This window comes from Episyrphus balteatus, chromosome 2 (assembly GCF_945859705.1).
Source record: "Episyrphus balteatus chromosome 2, idEpiBalt1.1, whole genome shotgun sequence".
Taxonomy (NCBI): Eukaryota; Metazoa; Arthropoda; class Insecta; order Diptera; family Syrphidae; genus Episyrphus; species Episyrphus balteatus.
The window spans coordinates 10,555,578-10,573,607 of NC_079135.1; the positions used below are offsets into that span (position 1 = coordinate 10,555,578).

General features: G+C 32.0%; 2 protein-coding genes across 9 annotated transcripts in view; both read right to left on the minus strand.

Annotated features, from left to right (window-relative positions):
• Nucleotides 1-18,030, minus strand: part of LOC129911311 (uncharacterized) — a 161,728-nt gene that overhangs the window by 55,957 nt on the left and 87,741 nt on the right. Inside the window, exon 1 of one of the 8 annotated variants that reach the window (XM_055989062.1) lies at nt 11-135. The exons of the other annotated variants lie outside the window; for them this stretch is intronic. The gene's annotated coding sequence lies outside the window, so the exon portion shown is untranslated. Of the gene's footprint in view, nt 1-10; nt 136-18,030 lie in introns of those variants that run through there. 8 annotated transcript variants of the gene reach the window in all.
• Nucleotides 10,436-13,999, minus strand: LOC129911316 (uncharacterized). The gene has a single exon (XM_055989069.1). It carries the CDS (start codon nt 11,414-11,416, stop codon nt 10,454-10,456), a length of 963 nt encoding a protein of 320 aa, XP_055845044.1. The 5' UTR covers nt 11,417-13,999; the 3' UTR covers nt 10,436-10,453.

Here is an 18,030-nt window from a genome sequence, read left to right on the forward strand (position 1 = left end):
AAGTAATTACCTTATCCACGGTTCTTAAAAAAAACATCCAAATTGACGTTGTCAATAAAATTTGCTCGCTTTGATTGGAGACAACACTGGAAAGTAGTGAAAAATCGATTAGAAATCTCTATATCCACCGCATTTTTTACTTGCGATATAGGTACTATAGGGCAAGTTTAGGATTCGTAAAAAAAATCGAACTCGAGATAACAATTTTACATGACATTACGATGATGGAGAATGCCAAAAAAGTGGGTCCGGCAATTCTGTCTGTCTGTCTGTCTGTCTGTAAGAACCTCGAGCTACAGCCTAAACTACTGAAGCGATTTTTTTTTAAATTTGGTAGTTAACAGTTTTGGGTGATTTCCTAGAGGACAAATTTAAGTTAATTTTTTAGGACCAAAACTAACGGTACCTGTCATATAACGTTAACAGAAAAGTTGATTTATTTCAAAAACGGCTCTAACGATTTTGATTAAAATTTTTCTGCTAACTGTTACAGATAAGAGCCTCCTTTGATAATAAAAAAAATATTTTTTGTACCATTTTTAACGGTACCTGCCATAGAACGGTTTTTATGGATTTATGAATTTCTCATAAACGACAAAACAGATTTCGACCAAATTTTTAAAACAGAAACGTTTAAACAATCATTATTTAAAAAAATTTTGAATTTTTCAAAAAACACATTTTTGGATTTAAAAAAAAACAAATATTTCAATTTTTTTTTTTTGAAAAATAAATTTTTTGGAAACGAGTTGGTGAAAAATTTTGAAACTTTGTTTTTATGTGTAAATTAATTATTTATTCAAAATTATATATCAACTTTTTTTTTGAAAAATGTTAGAAAAATTTTATATATAAAAAATTATTTTTTAAAAAAACGGCTGTAACGATTTTCGAATTTTTTTTTTCTAAAAATTCCTTTTTATATTAGAAATAAAATGGCATACTTAGTTTTTTGTAAAAGATCATTTAAAACGGTATTTAATTATTTATAAAAACAAATTTTATTACTTGCTCAATAGGGCAAGTATTGGTTTCGTGTCGAAAAAAAAAATTGAGGTTTTAATCAGAACCAACATGGAGAATTCTGAAAAAGTGGGTCACGCAATTCCGTCCGTGCGTCTGTGCGTCCATCTGTAAACATTTCCACAGCCTAAACGGGTGGATGGATTTTCTTCAAATTTGGTACAGATGATTTTTATGGAATTCTGAAAGTTGGCTTTTTTTGTTTTTTTATATCTCGTTTAGAACGTATACCTCCCATACAAAAAAATACGATATTACGAATTTCTCGAAAAAAGCTCTAACGATTTTGATTAAACTTTTTATACGTAATATTTAAAGCAGTGGCAATAAAATTGCATTTTTATTTTTTGTCAAAAAAGTCAAATAACAAAAAAATTTCTTTTTCATTTAACAAAATTTTGCCCTAAATGTCGGCTCTTCCCCAATATCAATTTTTTTTGAATTTAGATCCAGCTTTTAAAATCTACAAGTAGACAAAAATAAAAGTGCTTTGAACTGCAAGAGCAAGTACGTGCATTTTTTTTTGCACCACTAACGAAGTTCCGTGAAAATATCAAATTTTAAATTTTCCCTTATTTTGTTCAATGAAAAACTTTAACATTAGAGTAACTTTTACCATAAGAGCAAGTACGTGCGACCCCAGTCGTGCAATTTGTTTAAAATGACTTTGATGAGTTAAAACTTAGACAGCACATTTATTCATGTTATTCAGATGTTATTAAAGTGGTAACCGTTTATGTTTTTCTATGTTTTACAATTCACATTCACTTGAGACACAAAAATCATACCAAAACCCAAATTTATCAACCAAATATGTAGGGAAACAAAACATTTGTCTTGAGGGTGAATACATATTTTTAAAAATATTTTTTATGGAAGTTTTCAGAAGTAAGTGGCAGTACAGGGTTTCAGAAGAAATGAAAAACGGTATGGATGAAAAATAAGACCAAATAAGGCTTGAGCGTGAAGATTTTATTATTTTGTAGGTCCACAGCAGCATTATTAGATTTTGGATTTTATAAGACACTAGCCCAAAATCTACCGAACTACCACCGCACGGATTTTTGAGCGCTGAACCACTACCCTACTAATATCAAAAGTTACTTTTTCCTTGAAATACCGCCAAAATACGGTGGAACCCTCATTTAACCATTTTTTTGCAGTAAAACAAACGGACTATGGATTACAAATTCAAACACACAATTCACAAAATTGAATTTTTGAAAAGCTTTTTTTTTGTGACCGCCGGATTATCGCCGATCCAACGCCGAACTACTGCCGTTTTGTTTAAAATTTTGCCTCACGATAAGCTGTGTGCAGTTGTGGTTCCGCGGTGCTTCGAATAATTAGTAATTTTAATAGTATTTTAATGGTGGGAAAACAATGGTTCGACGATGGTTTGGCTAAAAAGCCGCGAGGATGTGCTTCAAGCATTTTCAATGCAAAAAACCTAGTTTTTTTTTTTCAAATTCATCACAGCTTTTCAACAAAAGCTTTTCACTAAAACTCCCAAGGATAAAAAATAAATTAAAAACTAAAACAAAATTATCCCGTGTATTTGAAAACTAATTGAAAATTCCTAATCCCAAAGTCAGTCATTCTATAACTGGGGCTTTATATTCATGTCACTTTGCTATTTATTAAAATTCCAGTAAATTGAAAAATAAAAAAAAAAACTAAACTATACCCTATATATCTCTAAGATTCGTCCTTCAAACTTTTGTCGTCATCGAAATTGACAAGGACATCTTCATTGCTTTGCCAATATCCATGAAAATGCCAGCCTAATTGCCTTCTGCTTGACGGAATGCCAAGCACCTGAGTCTCGTTGTTTCTATCCCTTTTTTTTTTATTTTCCACCATTGAGCTAGAAAACAAAGCTGCTCTAACATCATCAATGCAAATAAATTAATTTGTACGTCTCAAGGACACACAACCATCACCACGGAACTGAACGATGGACTACATAATACACGACTAGCGCATACCAATCACGCTTCACCAGAAGCAGACGGTTGTATTTTTCAATCTCTCATTCTGTCGACTTAAATTTTCAAGAAATTAATTAGTCAGAAGGGTTAAATGGAAAACAGTTTGCCATTGGATTAAAAATTCAACAAAAAAAAAGAGGAGAGGGGGTTTGGAAGAAAAGGAAATAGAAGCGACAAAAAAGGTGCAAAATCATCCGCAACGGCACACCGTTTGAATAATTGATTGACCAGGCAAAGAAACCGGTTGAAAGTTTGCACAAAATAATCGCCTTCTAAATGAGTAGATCATGTCAACCACCCATCTTGACTGGGCATGAGTTCCCTCTTCTGGCTTTTAGTAGTCTAATGGTGATTTGTCGTTTGACAAAGTTTTCCGCCAGAGGGCGAAAATAATTAAAATACATAGAAAAAGTATTGTCATCTTGAGACGAGTTGGATGAGATTTTCAATGAAACAAAAAGAAGAGATTAAATTGCCTGAAAGGTTTCTCTGAAAATTTTATTATGTGACGCCATTGTTTGAATGGATGACCAAACCCGGAAATAGCCCATCACTAACCTCCTTTCTAATGGAAAACTCTGTTGGATTCTCTTTAAAACATTTAGTCCTGATTTGCCATCATTCTGTTTCACCTTTGATGGATCAAATCTCCCTTAACACCTTCGTGCTCCTGTCTGTGTTTTACCTTCTTCTATGAAGTCGAATCCTTTTTATACAAGGGTGGAGAGTTATTTGCCCCTGATGGGCAATCAGACTCCTATAAATGTCGCAGACACATGGACCAATTAGTTCAATGTTCAAGTGAAGTTCTATCCCCGTTTGATATTTCTTACTCTGATTGTTACCTGTCTGCCATCACACTCTGTATCTCTCCTCTCCCTCACTGATGATGAGGGCGAAAAGGAATAAAGGTTTATGGTTGGCAAAGGACTGGTTTCATTTGCCGCACTTGACAAATTTAATTAATTCAACTCTCACCTTGTAATAGGTTAAGTAATGCAAGTTAGCCGGGCAAATCGTGCGAGTCAAGTCAGGTACAATGAGAGAACGAAGAACAAGAGTAGAAGTATATGTTACACCAGGTAGATGATGGTTTAAGTGTGGCAAACCAGCAGCGCCCTCTTTTGTGTCTTCTTCGTTGTCTTGCAACTTTTATACGACAATGATGACGATGACGAAGACTAAGGCCGCCTACTTCAAATGAATCTGTGTGATGTGGGGGGCGTTTTTGTATTCCAACACTCGACTCGACTTGACGACGAAAAGTGGAAGAAATTCTCTTGCTCAAATGGATAGAAATTAAGAAAGGTATACTGCAAAACTTTGTCTTTCTGAGCTAATTAAGAATGGACATTCATGAGGGTCCTTGATATGGGGTTTGGTATAATTTCTCTATATTTTATGGTTGATTCTATGTTTTAGCGCTTGTATAGAAGGGGGAGGGGACTTTTATTGAGATCATTCTTGATGACAAGAGATTAGTGTTGAAACATCGTTCAACGAATGGAATGTCAAAGGCTGAAAGACAAAAAAAAAAGGTACCCTTTTTGATTTAATTAGAGCTATTTAAACTTTTTTACATTTTTCAACCACAAAAATGTATTCGGCTGAGTAAATTTAAGACAATTTTTGACAAAGATAAATTCGTGTTTTGATTTTTAAAAAGTTTGAAGTGATTTAGTCAAAGTAACGATTTGGTCTTTAAATGAACTTATAAAACTTTTATATCCATCAGACGGTTTGATTACTTGAATTTGAAAGGAGTTAGGAGTATCTGTTCAATTGGGTAATATAATCAACAATTGACATAAATATACAAAACCAAACAAATCACAAAATTGCAGGATTGTACGGTTATACTATTCTTTGGAATTTACTTTGCTATCTTTTCAAAAAGATTTTACGTTCACTATGGCGTATGTGTAACATGTTTATAAAAAAATTGATACAATTAAATTAATGATGTACTGAATTCAGTTTGTATGCATTTTCTTAATAAAAGAAAGTTCATAACTGGTAGTTCAAAGTTTAATATGCAATGTCCAAATACGTACACTGAGGGAAAAAACAACTTAAAATCAACGAAAACCACGTTGATTCAACTATTTTTCGGAATGACTTTGCGTTGAAGACCAACATTTTTAAATCAAAGTAGAACTTCTTTAGTTTAAAGTGATTTACAGGTACTTAAATCAAAGTTGTTTCAATTTTGAAAAAAAGCATCATAGCCCAGTAATTTTAGACATTTTTTAACCCAATCTGCGGAAAAATTCCTACTGGGCTCGATTTTGGTATAGACCTTCGTTACGGCGTTGTTATGAAGATGTGAAAAATCGACATTGATATCGTGTCCGCGTTAAGAGTTATAGGGGTCAAAAGGTCACAAAAACTGGTTTTTCACGATTTTCAGCAAAACGGTAAGTCTTATCAAAAAATTTTCAATGCAAGAATTGTAAACCAGATTATTATATATAAAAAGTGTCATGACACTTTTTTTCCTAAGACCCACCGTTTCTTAGGTATAACGATTCAAAAAGTTGAAGTTTAGTTGTAATCGTCATAATCCTATTCCTGAAAAAAAAACTCCTAACTGAAAAGTTCCTGAAATTTCATTATTTTTTTAGCTTGAATTTCGTTCCTCAACTGTTAAGAATATGGGGAAACCAAAAAAAAAAAAATGGAAATTTTCGCCATTTTTCCGATTGGGGCCCTTCTCCCGAAACCATTTCCCTGGGAATTTTTGTTTAGAATATGTCTAAAAATATACAGGGTGTGCAATAGAGAATGGACAACCCTAAAACGGCTTATAGCTACACTTATGATTGTTCTAAAAACAGATAGAAAAAAGTTCTATCGCAACCAGTTCATAAAATATGGACTTTTTTTCGTTCAGTGTATTTTAAATTTTATCATCTTATGTTTTCGTTCACTACAACCACGAATGAATGAATTTTATTTATTTCTTTTTTTTTATAATTTTCTACAATAATTGGATGAGTACATAAACACTTTAAAAATTTCATAGCTATTGCACATTTTCGTAAAAAAAATTTTGAAATCTGTTTTTTGATGCAAAATGTAAAAAAAGTATTTTATGAAAAATTTTAAACACCTGTGGTATAAAATAAATCTATAGAAACCTAGGTGGCCAACTTTCTTAAAAATATTCTCCTTATACCAGAATATTTTTAAGAAAGTTGGCCACCTAGGTTTCTATAGATTTATTTAATACCACAGGTGTTTAAAATTTTTCATAAAATACTTTTTTTACATTTTGCATCAAAAAACAGATTTCAAAATTTTTTTTACGAAAATGTGCAATAGCTATGAAATTTTTAAAGTGTTTATGTACTCATCCAATTATTGTAGAAAATTATAAAAAAAAGAAATAAATAAAATTCATTCATTCGTGGTTGTAGTGAACGAAAACATAAGATGATAAAATTTAAAATACACTGAACGAAAAAAAGTCCATATTTTATGAACTGGTTGCGATAGAACTTTTTTCTATCTGTTTTTAGAACAATCATAAGTGTAGCTATAAGCCGTTTTAGGGTTGTCCATTCTCTATTGCACACCCTGTATATTTTTAGACATATTCTAAACAAAAATTCCCAGGGAAATGGTTTCGGGAGAAGGGCCCCAATCGGAAAAATGGCGAAAATTTCCATTTTTTTTTTGGTTTCCCCATATTCTTAACAGTTGAGGAACGAAATTCAAGCTAAAAAAATAATGAAATTTCAGGAACTTTTCAGTTAGGAGTTTTTTTTTCAGGAATAGGATTATGACGATTACAACTAAACTTCAACTTTTTGAATCGTTATACCTAAGAAACGGTGGGTCTTAGGAAAAAAAGTGTCATGACACTTTTTATATATAATAATCTGGTCTACAATTCTTGCATTGAAAATTTTTTGATAAGACTTACCGTTTTGCTGAAAATCGTGAAAAACCAGTTTTTGTGACCTTTTGACCCCTATAACTCTTAACGCGGACACGATATCAATGTCGATTTTTCACATCTTCATAACAACGCCGTAACGAAGGTCTATACCAAAATCGAGCCCAGTAGGAATTTTTCCGCAGATAAAACCTAAAATTACTGGACTATCAATTTAAATAAAAAAAAGAAAAAATTGGCATTTACTGGGGATTGTCCCTACAACTCTTGGGTCTCTAGGCAAATGCTTTACCAACGTGCTCACTGTTGAAAATTAGTGTGATAAAATGCAACAAAAGTATGTAAGTAATTTTTTTGTACGTTGTTTCAAATTTAATTTAAAGATGTTTCATGTTAGTTTTTTTAACGTTTAATCAACGTTGACCATATTACATTTCACGTTGCGTTTTTTCCCTTAGTGTATAGCAAAAATAATTGCATTTTATTTTTTTTTTTAGTATGTAAGCCGTAAATTCTATATACAAGTTAAATTTTTTTGATTAGCTTTGTTGTTCATACATTAAGGAGTCTAATGTCTATAAGATATTGACAAAATCCCTCACAAAATTGTTAACTTTAAAACAAAATTTAGGGGGTAATGAGTTAAGGGGTAAATATGCCAATGAACATCATCGGATCGAATTTGATTTGGAACTTTGAGTTGTTTTCCAGTACACTACTGTGTTTGAGTAATTGGCAGTTATTTTGTAATTAAACTTAAATCAACCATTCCTAAGCTCTCAAATTCACAAGCATATTCTAAAATAAAAAAAAGTATAGTTAAAAAATTACTACAATCACTGCAACAACATACATTGTATTCTCACAACATAAAGCTTTTGACCATAAAATAAAGTAAGTACTCAGAGAAAATTGCGTGTCAAATTGAAAATCTTCACCTTTCTAATCTAACATTATCCCACCCCATCACTGCTATAGAACTTTTTATTCCACACGCTCTAAAATTACCAAAACAATAAGTCATTTTCTTAAAACCTATTTTTTAGTACCCCATTAACCCTCCCGGAATAAAAAGTTCACGTTCCAAGTCATCAAAATAAATACCCGGTATACGTACGTGTGAAGTTAAATACTTTCTATCACGGAATGGCGGGGTCATAACATGGAAAAATCATGAATGCCCACAATAATATACAATATTTACTTCGCAGCTAACCATTATTTATATCAACTATGCAGCTTTTTATGCATTTTGTGGTATATTTTATGAAGTTATTCTCCATCAGCTTAGCTTAAGAAGTTATTGCTAGTTTCACTCATATCGGCAAGAAAAATTTACTCTTAAACAACTTTAAAATATGCGATAAGCGAAATATAATTCCATTGACTTGGGATAAAAATGTGGAACACCCTACTTTTGCTAGCACACACATGATGGTCGTAAAAACCTCAACTAACGCACACGAAGAGCTTCTTAAGAAGGTCCTATCAGTTTCTTCCAGGCAAAAGGGCTTAGATGAGATATGCCGCCCCCGAGATTCAATGAGCTTCGTCTGCTGCTTATGCAGTTAATGGGGCAAATTAAAATGGCATAAATTACGAAGCAAACTGCGCACTTAACGCACCCAATACCCTCTCCTGAGACACATACACTTCCTTCCACATATATGAGTTTCTACACAATATAATCTAATATTTGCCCAACTCTCCCGGTTGTATGTTAATGAATTCCTTCCCTCTGAACTCTCATCCTAACAAATATTTCCCTCGAGTGTGAGGTTAGGGGTCGGGGATTTGGACTGTTCTCGAATACAGGGGATTTAATAAAAATGCAAATTCTTTTTATACTTTCATACAAGCAAAAAAAGGAAGTAGGTGTCGCCATGCTGCTTTCTTTCACTCCCACCATAGCACTTTCATGATACATTCTCCATATTATTATATCCTGACATTTTATTGGGTCATTATTTGCATAAAATGGGGGTCTAAATCGAAGAACAAACAACTGGGATTCCATGTTACTTAGTTGAACCATCACTTAACCGTTACTCAACAAAGAACACATGCAATCAGAGGGGGTTTACCCCATGTACCAGAAGCCTAACGGTGACTCAATTAGATCGGTTTCGATCTTTTGAGAACACATCACCAGCGAGTACCTATATAAACTCACCTGTTTTACTTAATATGGTTCTCTCGTATGAGTATACTTCCGGGACTCGGATTCGGGAGCTGGGATAACATTGTGTGCTTTTAAGATAAAATGCACTCGGAGGTGCTTAGCGTATGCTAATGGATACATTGCCAGTAGCAGAGCACTTGACGAGGCCAAAGAAATCCGAATTGTGCTTAGTAGATGGAGGTTTGTTTTCATTTACGATTAGGGATGAAGGATTTTTTTGCTTTCCCTTCCTGATTTTCTCATTAAGGCGATAATGGAAAAGTCAATGAGAAACATTATTAGTTACTTCTATGTAAGTGAAGAGGGAATGAATGTGAGGTTTCTTTTATGTAGAAATAGAATAAGGAAAAAAGAAAGATAGTTTAATGGAAAAGTGTGCTATGTCCGAAGTGATTTGATTAGGATGTCAATGCTTTGTTAGCAGTATTTCTATTGGAGTATAGTAAAAATAAAAACCCTTGAAAATAAGAAAGAAGAAGTGACATAAAGGGCAACATTTTAATAATAGTCTGCCTAAGGTTTGTCAATTTTTGTTTAGTTTCAATTTAATACAATAATAAATTATTTTGAAAATTATTTGGGCCTGCAACAAAATACGCTATAAAACCAAAATCATTTCGAATTGTCTCGTTCTTCCTTTCATTGAATTTGAAATTTTTCTATTTCACAAAAAAGCACAACTCATTCGGACGAGAACCGAACTACTCTGATTTAATTTTTAATCAAATAAAATTTAATTTGTGGTTTTTTTCATCCAAAAATTGAAATAAGGTTAATTTGACTGAATATTGATTTTTTTTTTGACACGCACATTAATTTCAACTAAACTCTAAGTACTTCCACTATTTTTTGCAACAAAGTTAAATTCTGTTGACGCTTGCAATATTTAAATTTATAAAGTTAATTATGTAAAAAACGAATTTAATTATTTCTTAAGTTCGAACATCAGCTCTTTCGTTTAGTATGAAAATGCAAATTGTCTTGTAATTTTGGAAGGAAAAATGTTTCCAATCAAATTAAGATGCAATTTCGTGTACTTTCAGAAAGATTACGACGTGGCTATAAGCTTCTTACATTAGTTTCTGTATGTTTAGTTAAGGAAAACTCAAATAATGATAGTAGTTGGATAATCGATTTTGATATTTTTTTTTTTATTTTTCTTACGCATGTCACATTTTTTTAAAATATAAAATAATAGCCATATAATACAGACATTTTTATATAAATGAAAAAAAATAAAACCTAAGTAACTTGAACTTTACGACAGACTCGTTTGACCTTGTCGTGCATTTTATTTACTTTTAGGTATATTATATAACATTTTTAAAATACTTGTTTTAGAAAATACTATTAACTTTACAAAAATAATTTCTGTAACTTTCTATTACGAACTGAAAGTATTTCCAAAATAAATACCACTAAAGAAACTCCTAACGATATAAACCAAATTCCATATAATGCCGAAAGCCGTGCATTGTGCAATGGTAACTTCTCTCTTTGCCGCATTAAATATGCTTTAATTATTTGATCAATACTTGTAGATTCACTACTAAATTTTGATGTTATTCCTGCAGCAGCTAATTCCTTTAATTTTCTATTAAAAACTGACAAATAAATCGAATGTTTTGGCAAAAACATTACCAATTGAAAACTATTAACACGTTCTGGGATTAAAAGAAGTTCAGTTCCGTTTCTTAATTTTTTTTGTACATAATATAAAAAAGCATCTAGTACAACTAATGTTGTATATCTATTTTCCAATGTTTCTAATTTTGTAAGTCTCTTTTCGTAACCATGTGTTAGAACTATGCTAATAAGCTTATTTGGATAGTTAGGTAAATAAGGAGCTTCTGGAGGAGATAAAAGTACGTAGTTCGATTTAATTAAATCATCATATCCTGAGAGCTTAGAATCAAAGCTATCTTTACGAAAAGCATCATACAGAGATCCTTGATAAGCACTTCGCAAGACGAGAGTGAGGAAAAGGAGCAGTACGAAAATGTATCTGGCGAAATTGCGACGTGGTGTTTGACTTACTCCATATCCAAGAAAAAGTGCAAAAAAATTCGTCACTGGACTGTGATTCTCTTTTCCAAAGACAAATTGATAAACTTTAAGCTTCATCACTTTCAAGACTGATGTAAAGAGCATGGTAAAGAGAAGAAATCCAGCCACGAGAACCCACAAATTAATTGTAAATGGCTTAGCAAGACGACCCAATGAACTTAATATACTTTTTCCTCGAACCACAAATATAAATATTGACGTGTGATAGGCTATGGTTGGTGAAACAATATGTCGGCCTGAATTTGAATCCATAAAGCCTCCAATTGCAATATCGGCTTCGAGATCCTTTAACTGTAAAATACATCATTTTTATTTCTAATGAATTATAATGAACTTCAAAAGTATAACTACCTCCTTAAAGCAGCCATGTGATTGATTATCTTTAACATAGCTTGGTTCTTCTGAGAAAGGTCTCAAATCAATTGTAAAGTTCAATGCCATGGCTAGAAATTTCAATACTTTTCCTTCCAAACCGGATATATTTTCCCAATTTCCCACCGGTTTTGGATTACTTGTATTCCCAACAAACGTGAAATAAGGACCATACAAACGAGGTGAAACCTTAAGAGGACATTTGTGAAAATTTATGAGCTTCTTTGGAAAAATGATTTTTAAATTTTCAAAACCATCACTGAAATTGTACAAGAGCATTGGTACACAACGACGACAAATGTTTTCCGAAAACAAAAAGTACGTAAACATATGGATATCTTTTGTTGATCGATGAGTTGTAATGATATTAACATCGATGACGTCAAAATAATAGCAAAGTATAAAAATCTCTTCCATGACACTGATAACATCTGATTTTGGATTTGTTAGAATTATCAAAAATCGAAAGTGTCTTTCATAGGGAGTGTCATCAAACAATTTATAGAGTACCCTAAAATAGAAATAAAAAAAGTAAAACCGCTGATTACTTTCCAATATTTTCTTACTTAAATGCCTCTAAGGAGTCTACAATAAATACATAGTACTCCCAAGGTTGACTAGAATAGTCACGCATGTAAAATTGAACTGCAGTTTTTCCTTGAAGGTGCTGAAGAATGTAGTTTAATAGCTGAGTGTTTGTGTTTGCTGATTCAGGCGTTGTGCTTTTTTCAGCTATTACAATAGTTGACGTCAATTTGCTTATATGTTCTCGGATTATAAAAAGTGCCACATCCGACAAGGATTTATTATCTAAAATAAGAGTCGACGTCTGGTTTATAAAGACGATAAGCCAAAAAACAAGTAGACAATTCACGTTAGCCATTGGAAGGAGACAACTAAAGGACTTTTTCTCATTTAACACTTAATACCTAATATACTAGCTATTTCTTGACTTTTATAGATAAGCTTATTAATAACGAGTTATGTTTGAATAATTTTCACTCAAAGTGATGAGCTTATTTTCATAATCAACAAATATGTTGACAAGACATCAGAACTGTGGCCATACAGATGATAGGTACATTAATTTTTTAGGATTTCAATTTATTTAATTACTTTTCTATTTTGAGCAATGATTTATAAGTAAATAAGCTGACCCTTTCAGTAATGCATTTTTTGGAGCTATTACCATTTCTTGAGTAATTTAAGAAATGAATTATAGGAAGAACAGTAAGATTATTCCATTAAAAACAAGTGTTTTTTTTTTCATAAGTCTCAGGACTATAGAGAAACTTGAGTTAGTATAGCTACTTTAAAAAATTCTTCTTGTCAGTATCAATATTAACGTGAAACTTTGAAGGAAAAATGTTTTGTGATATATGTAGTTTTGTAGATAAACACTCCTATTTTTGAAGTTTTTTTTTAAACAACTGTCAAAACTGATTAAAATCTTAGCTTTAAGAATTTTTGTGTTTTGCCATTAATAAGCCTAATAATTCTTTTAGAATTTTGTTAAGAGTTTAGAAAAAGTTTGGGAACTAAAGTATCAAAAAAAAAAACAAAGAATGGATGCTTTGAAAAAAGGTTATTTTTTTTAATCAATATTTTTAAATAAATTAACATAAGTTTTTATTAAATTGTTGTGTTGATAGAAATTTTAACTTAAACAAAGTGTTAAGAAATGTTTAATAAAAACAAAATAATTAAAACTAGATTTTTGAAAACCCTCGTCTGAAATCGGGCAGAGTTTTGATAAGCTTATGATCCCTAAAGTGAAGATGAGTAGTCCGATGAGACTGCAAGCATTTGAGAAAAATCTTCGTACTGGCGAATTCTTGAAATGTTACATGTATTTTGTTACCTATATTTCTTGTAGTGATAGAAAAAAAGAGCCAAGTTCTCCTGTTTTCAAATTAAGCTGGCACAAAAAGTACTGTTATGTTAAAGTAAATCAAAGTTATAAGAATTGTTTTCAAATTTGTATGGGTGGATACCACGCCCTCTGGAGAGAAAATATTCAGTTTTTAAATTTTGTACTCCCAGCTCTACAATTCTACAAAGTTTCAGGATTCAACGATAGTCATAAGTGCTTTGTTATATTTGATGAAAATACATTGAAAATGGGCGGATACCACGCCTCCTGAACAGAAAATTTCAAATATTCGATTTTTTGTATGCACTACCAGACTTCAGATACTTTGTATTTTTTAGAATACAATAATAAAAAAAAAAAGACTTTCGAATTTGAGCTATAAATGAATAAAAAACACCTTTTTCTATAAAATCTCTCTAAATCAAATTTGCAAAAAATGGCCAGTTGAATTTTGTCCGTGGACTTTCTTGGGAAATTTTGTATTTCAACTCTCAATCAATAACATTGGGTCAAAAATAACTTTCCCAAAATCTTCAAATTTTACAATATTGAAAAAAAAAAAAAAAAATATGGATCATAATTGTTATGAAATAATTCCTTTTTTCAAGTTCCGAGCTTCAATCCATTTTGGATTCGGGCCTCAACGAAAAAACTTCTCCACTTCCACTTTCGCACGCAAAGTTGATAGGTTGTTGGTTGAGACCGAAATGCGCCTGCTAAAATAGCTGGGCCACTTTAAGCAAGTAAGTAAGTGATTTAAGATAAATGATTACATAACAAGCGTTTATCAGACATAGTTTTTCCGTCCTGCGAGATGTTTTTCAAAATATCCTTGTTAATATTAAAGATGATTTCTTGACTTTTGAGTTTGTTTGATTTTTTTAAGGTCGAGTGATGGACATTTCGACACGTTTTTTAATTTATTAAAGTAGAAACTCCAACTTAAGCAACTTTAATCAAAACAAATTGCCTGAAGAGTTAAACTCATTAAATTGATTGCATTTATCAATTAATTTAATTTGAATAACAAGGCTACTTGTTATGTGTGTGTTGTGTATACTGTTTATGTTATTGGAATGTGATGTTATTAAAAATTCATTACTTCGCCTGATAGGCAAAGGAATGTCAATTAAATTCACTTCTCTTCCAAACAAGTCGTCCACCAAAAACGCATATTCAATAATCCTCAAACAAAATGTGATATTCACGTGTGACTACCATGAACTGTGTGTTGATTAAACAAACATAATAGTATATGTATACAAAAGTGAAATACTTAAAAAATAATATTAATTTAATTTTTTTTTTTAATCAAAAAATTTCTGTCAGTTTCAAAAAAGCGCATAGTGACAACGAGACAACTACCCAAACGAATATTTTTTTGTAATTCACGTCGATAGGAATTCCGGGTAGTTAACTCAAACGAATACCGAAAAAATAAAAAAAATCATTTAGGAGTCAGGAGTGAATTTTGTATAAATGGCAGAGAGATAAGGTGACAATTTCAGGGAGTGGGTTACAATTCAACAACAAGGACGAAAAATGCCATTCCTACTAAATGACATAAAATGAATGTCACACTGCAATCCATGTTAAATGTTTTTTGTTTTTATTTTTACATATTTTCACTTACAAACTACGAAAAATGTTGGTGTAAGTGTTGTGCCATTATTTACAAAATAATGAATCAACAAAAGTAAAAAAATAAAAAAAATAAACATGACGTTATTTGAAATTAAATCCATGGAAATGTGTTTTATTGAAATCGCAGTTTGCTGGTACTGCAAAAAATAGATAACACACAACTTAAATTTTTTTTTTATCAAATAGCTGCCTGGTTTATACAAGTTTGTTTTCCTTTTAACTCGATATTAATTGCTTTTGAAAAATGGTTTTACAATAAAAAAAAAAATACTTAGTTTTTGTGACTACTCATAAAAAGTTTGACACCTAGACAAATAATTGCTTCCAAATGCCGCCTGTAAAATTACAAAACTTTAGTCAGTATTTTGTGTTTTTTTATAAGAAGAAAAGTTTTATGCGAAATAAAATGCGATGAAAGAAGAACTTTTTCAAGACTTTCTATAACTCTTATTGCATCATGTATGTATGAAGGAAGTGAGTGTCCTTGTCCTTTTGGACCCTTTCAGACTGGACCGCGGAGAGTATACTAGTTTTGTATAAATTCTATGGTCTATAATAGCTGTTCAATGATTGCTGACTCTTTGGGTACAATTTATTATTAAATCGATATGAAGACAAAGTGCTCGTATATACCAGCTCTAGCATGCCAGACACGCCCACAAAGTTCCAAATGTGTGCCCAGGTACTAATAATATTGATAAATGGTCCTCTCTCTTTGCCTGCCGAAAGCTAGGTGTATGCCAATGCAAACTTTATCCTTTGCTTCAGACCAAAGTTATGAATGTAGCATCCGAACATTCGAACAGGACATCCAGGATGCTATGGAAGGAATTCTTCTCTCTCTCTCTCTCTTTCACTTTTACATTTAAGTGTCTGTATGCTATTTGAATTGAAAATTTATATCCATGGCATATATTTTGGCAGTTGAGTTTGATGATGAGAAATAACGATATTTTCTTTTAAAAGTTTTTTTTTTTTATTTTCCAAGGTGTTTATTGTTAGAATGTTTCCTTGGGAGAAAAAAAATGGAATAATAAATTTAAACGATGTAGACAATTTAATTCTATCATGTTTGTTAACACAATTTAAATGGTAGATAAAAAAGGATTACAAATTTAGATATTTATCAAAAGACTTAAGTTCTGTTTACATACCAATTACTGTAAGCAAGGTGGATCTATTTATTGTGGTTTCGTTTTCTTTAACCTATAAAATTATAAAGATGCCTCAGATCAAAAAATGAACATACTAAAGTCGCCTTGTCGCCATTCACCATGTCACCATGTGGATTTGTCGCCTTGTCATGTTGCCATGTCGCCTTGTCGAATTGTCGCCATGTCACCTTATCGCCTTTTCGTCATGTCCCCTTGTCACCATGTCGCGATTTCACCTTGTCGCTATATCGCCATGTCGCTTTGTCGCCATGTCGCTTTGTCGCCATGTCGCTATGCCACCATGTCGCCCATGCCACACAATTGTTTGCGTCTTAGTCGCTGCTTGATCACGTCCTGCTTTTAACAGTTTGCTTTTTTTAAAGATTTTTAATTAGGGTGTATGGAACTATTAAATCATGTTCATATAACCATTTCAGTCACGCATTTTAGTTTTTCTTTTGTCATGAAAAATGAAATACTCCGTCCGCATTTTTTCATTTTGTGATTGGGATATAAGTAACTAAGATCCTACTCCTGTATTCTTTCATACGCATATTACATTTTCCAAGCTATTTGTCAATTGTTATAAGTTTTCAGAAAATATGATGCGTAAGTTTAGGAATAGAAAGTAGAAAAATAAAACAATAGCCCCTGTATGAAGTCACCTCATCCCCCACTCAGTACCAACTGGCACGTGAAAACACTACTTAAACCAAACAAAACGCTAAGTAGCTTAGAAACGATAATGAACAATACCCAAAAACATCATCACTTCATGTGCAATGGGTTTATTTAAAAAAAAAATGGTCTTACCTAGAAACTATACGACTATATGCTTACTTTCCCATAAAAAAAAGCAATGTTTCCTTCTACACAAACCATCACGAAAGAGATTGTTCCTTTATAAATTGTGTGTAAGTCCCTGATGTAGTGAAATAGTCACTATTCCGTGATTTGAGTTTTGTGCAAGTTTTATTGTTACTCCAAAAAATAGTGAGTGCCAACTTTACTTGTTATAGAACCAAATGACGTAATAGTGAGAGCAGCAGCTCCGCGGTTGTGGGATAGAAACAGAAGAAAATTGTTGCAAGGATGCTCCTTCCTTTCAAGTGGAAGTCGTGGATGTTAAGCCAGCCACGGAGTCGAGGCATAGCATGGAAGTGTATAGTTCTTGTTGAAAGGTGACACACAACTGGCATCAATGTGTCACCCAAGGTACCAACTATTTTCTCGCTATACAACATGATTTATGCTCTGCAATGAGTAATTTCAGGACAATTCCTGGTGAATTTTCCTGGCAGAAGATACTCTTCTACACTTTTCAACAACCAAACCATGGAGATGATGATGAACTAAAAGGACTATGGGTCTTTCTTATTTTTATATATTTCGAGAGCAGCAGCGAGAAATCGCTGACTTAATTCCCCGTGGGGTGTAAGTATAAAGTTGTTGTATAGTATGCTCCTTTCATTCAGTGTTATTGTGTTGGCAACGAAGAATGAATGATTTAAAATACTTTGCTATTGTTTTGTTGGGGAGAAATTAAAAGCTCTGCCAGAAAAAAAAGTTTTTTTTTTTTATTTTCATTTTATTTTTGTTGTAAACTGTTCTGTGCAATATGCATGCACTAAAAAACAAGAGAACAACTACTGTTGTTAATGCGAATACTTTTGGGAGGTAAAATGAAAGTTTTAAAAACAAAAACGAAAAAAAAAAATTTTTGAAAAAAAAAACAAGAAAGAGAAAGAAAAACCATTGAGTAAAAGAAGAAAGTTTAGTATTTATTTTTTTTTATTTTGTCTTATTTGTGTTAGTTTTGTTGC

Coding starts and splice junctions, on each gene's coding strand:
- LOC129911316 (XM_055989069.1), bottom strand. CDS start 11,416: ATGGATTCAAATTCAGGCCGACATATTGTTTCACCAACCATAGCCTAT.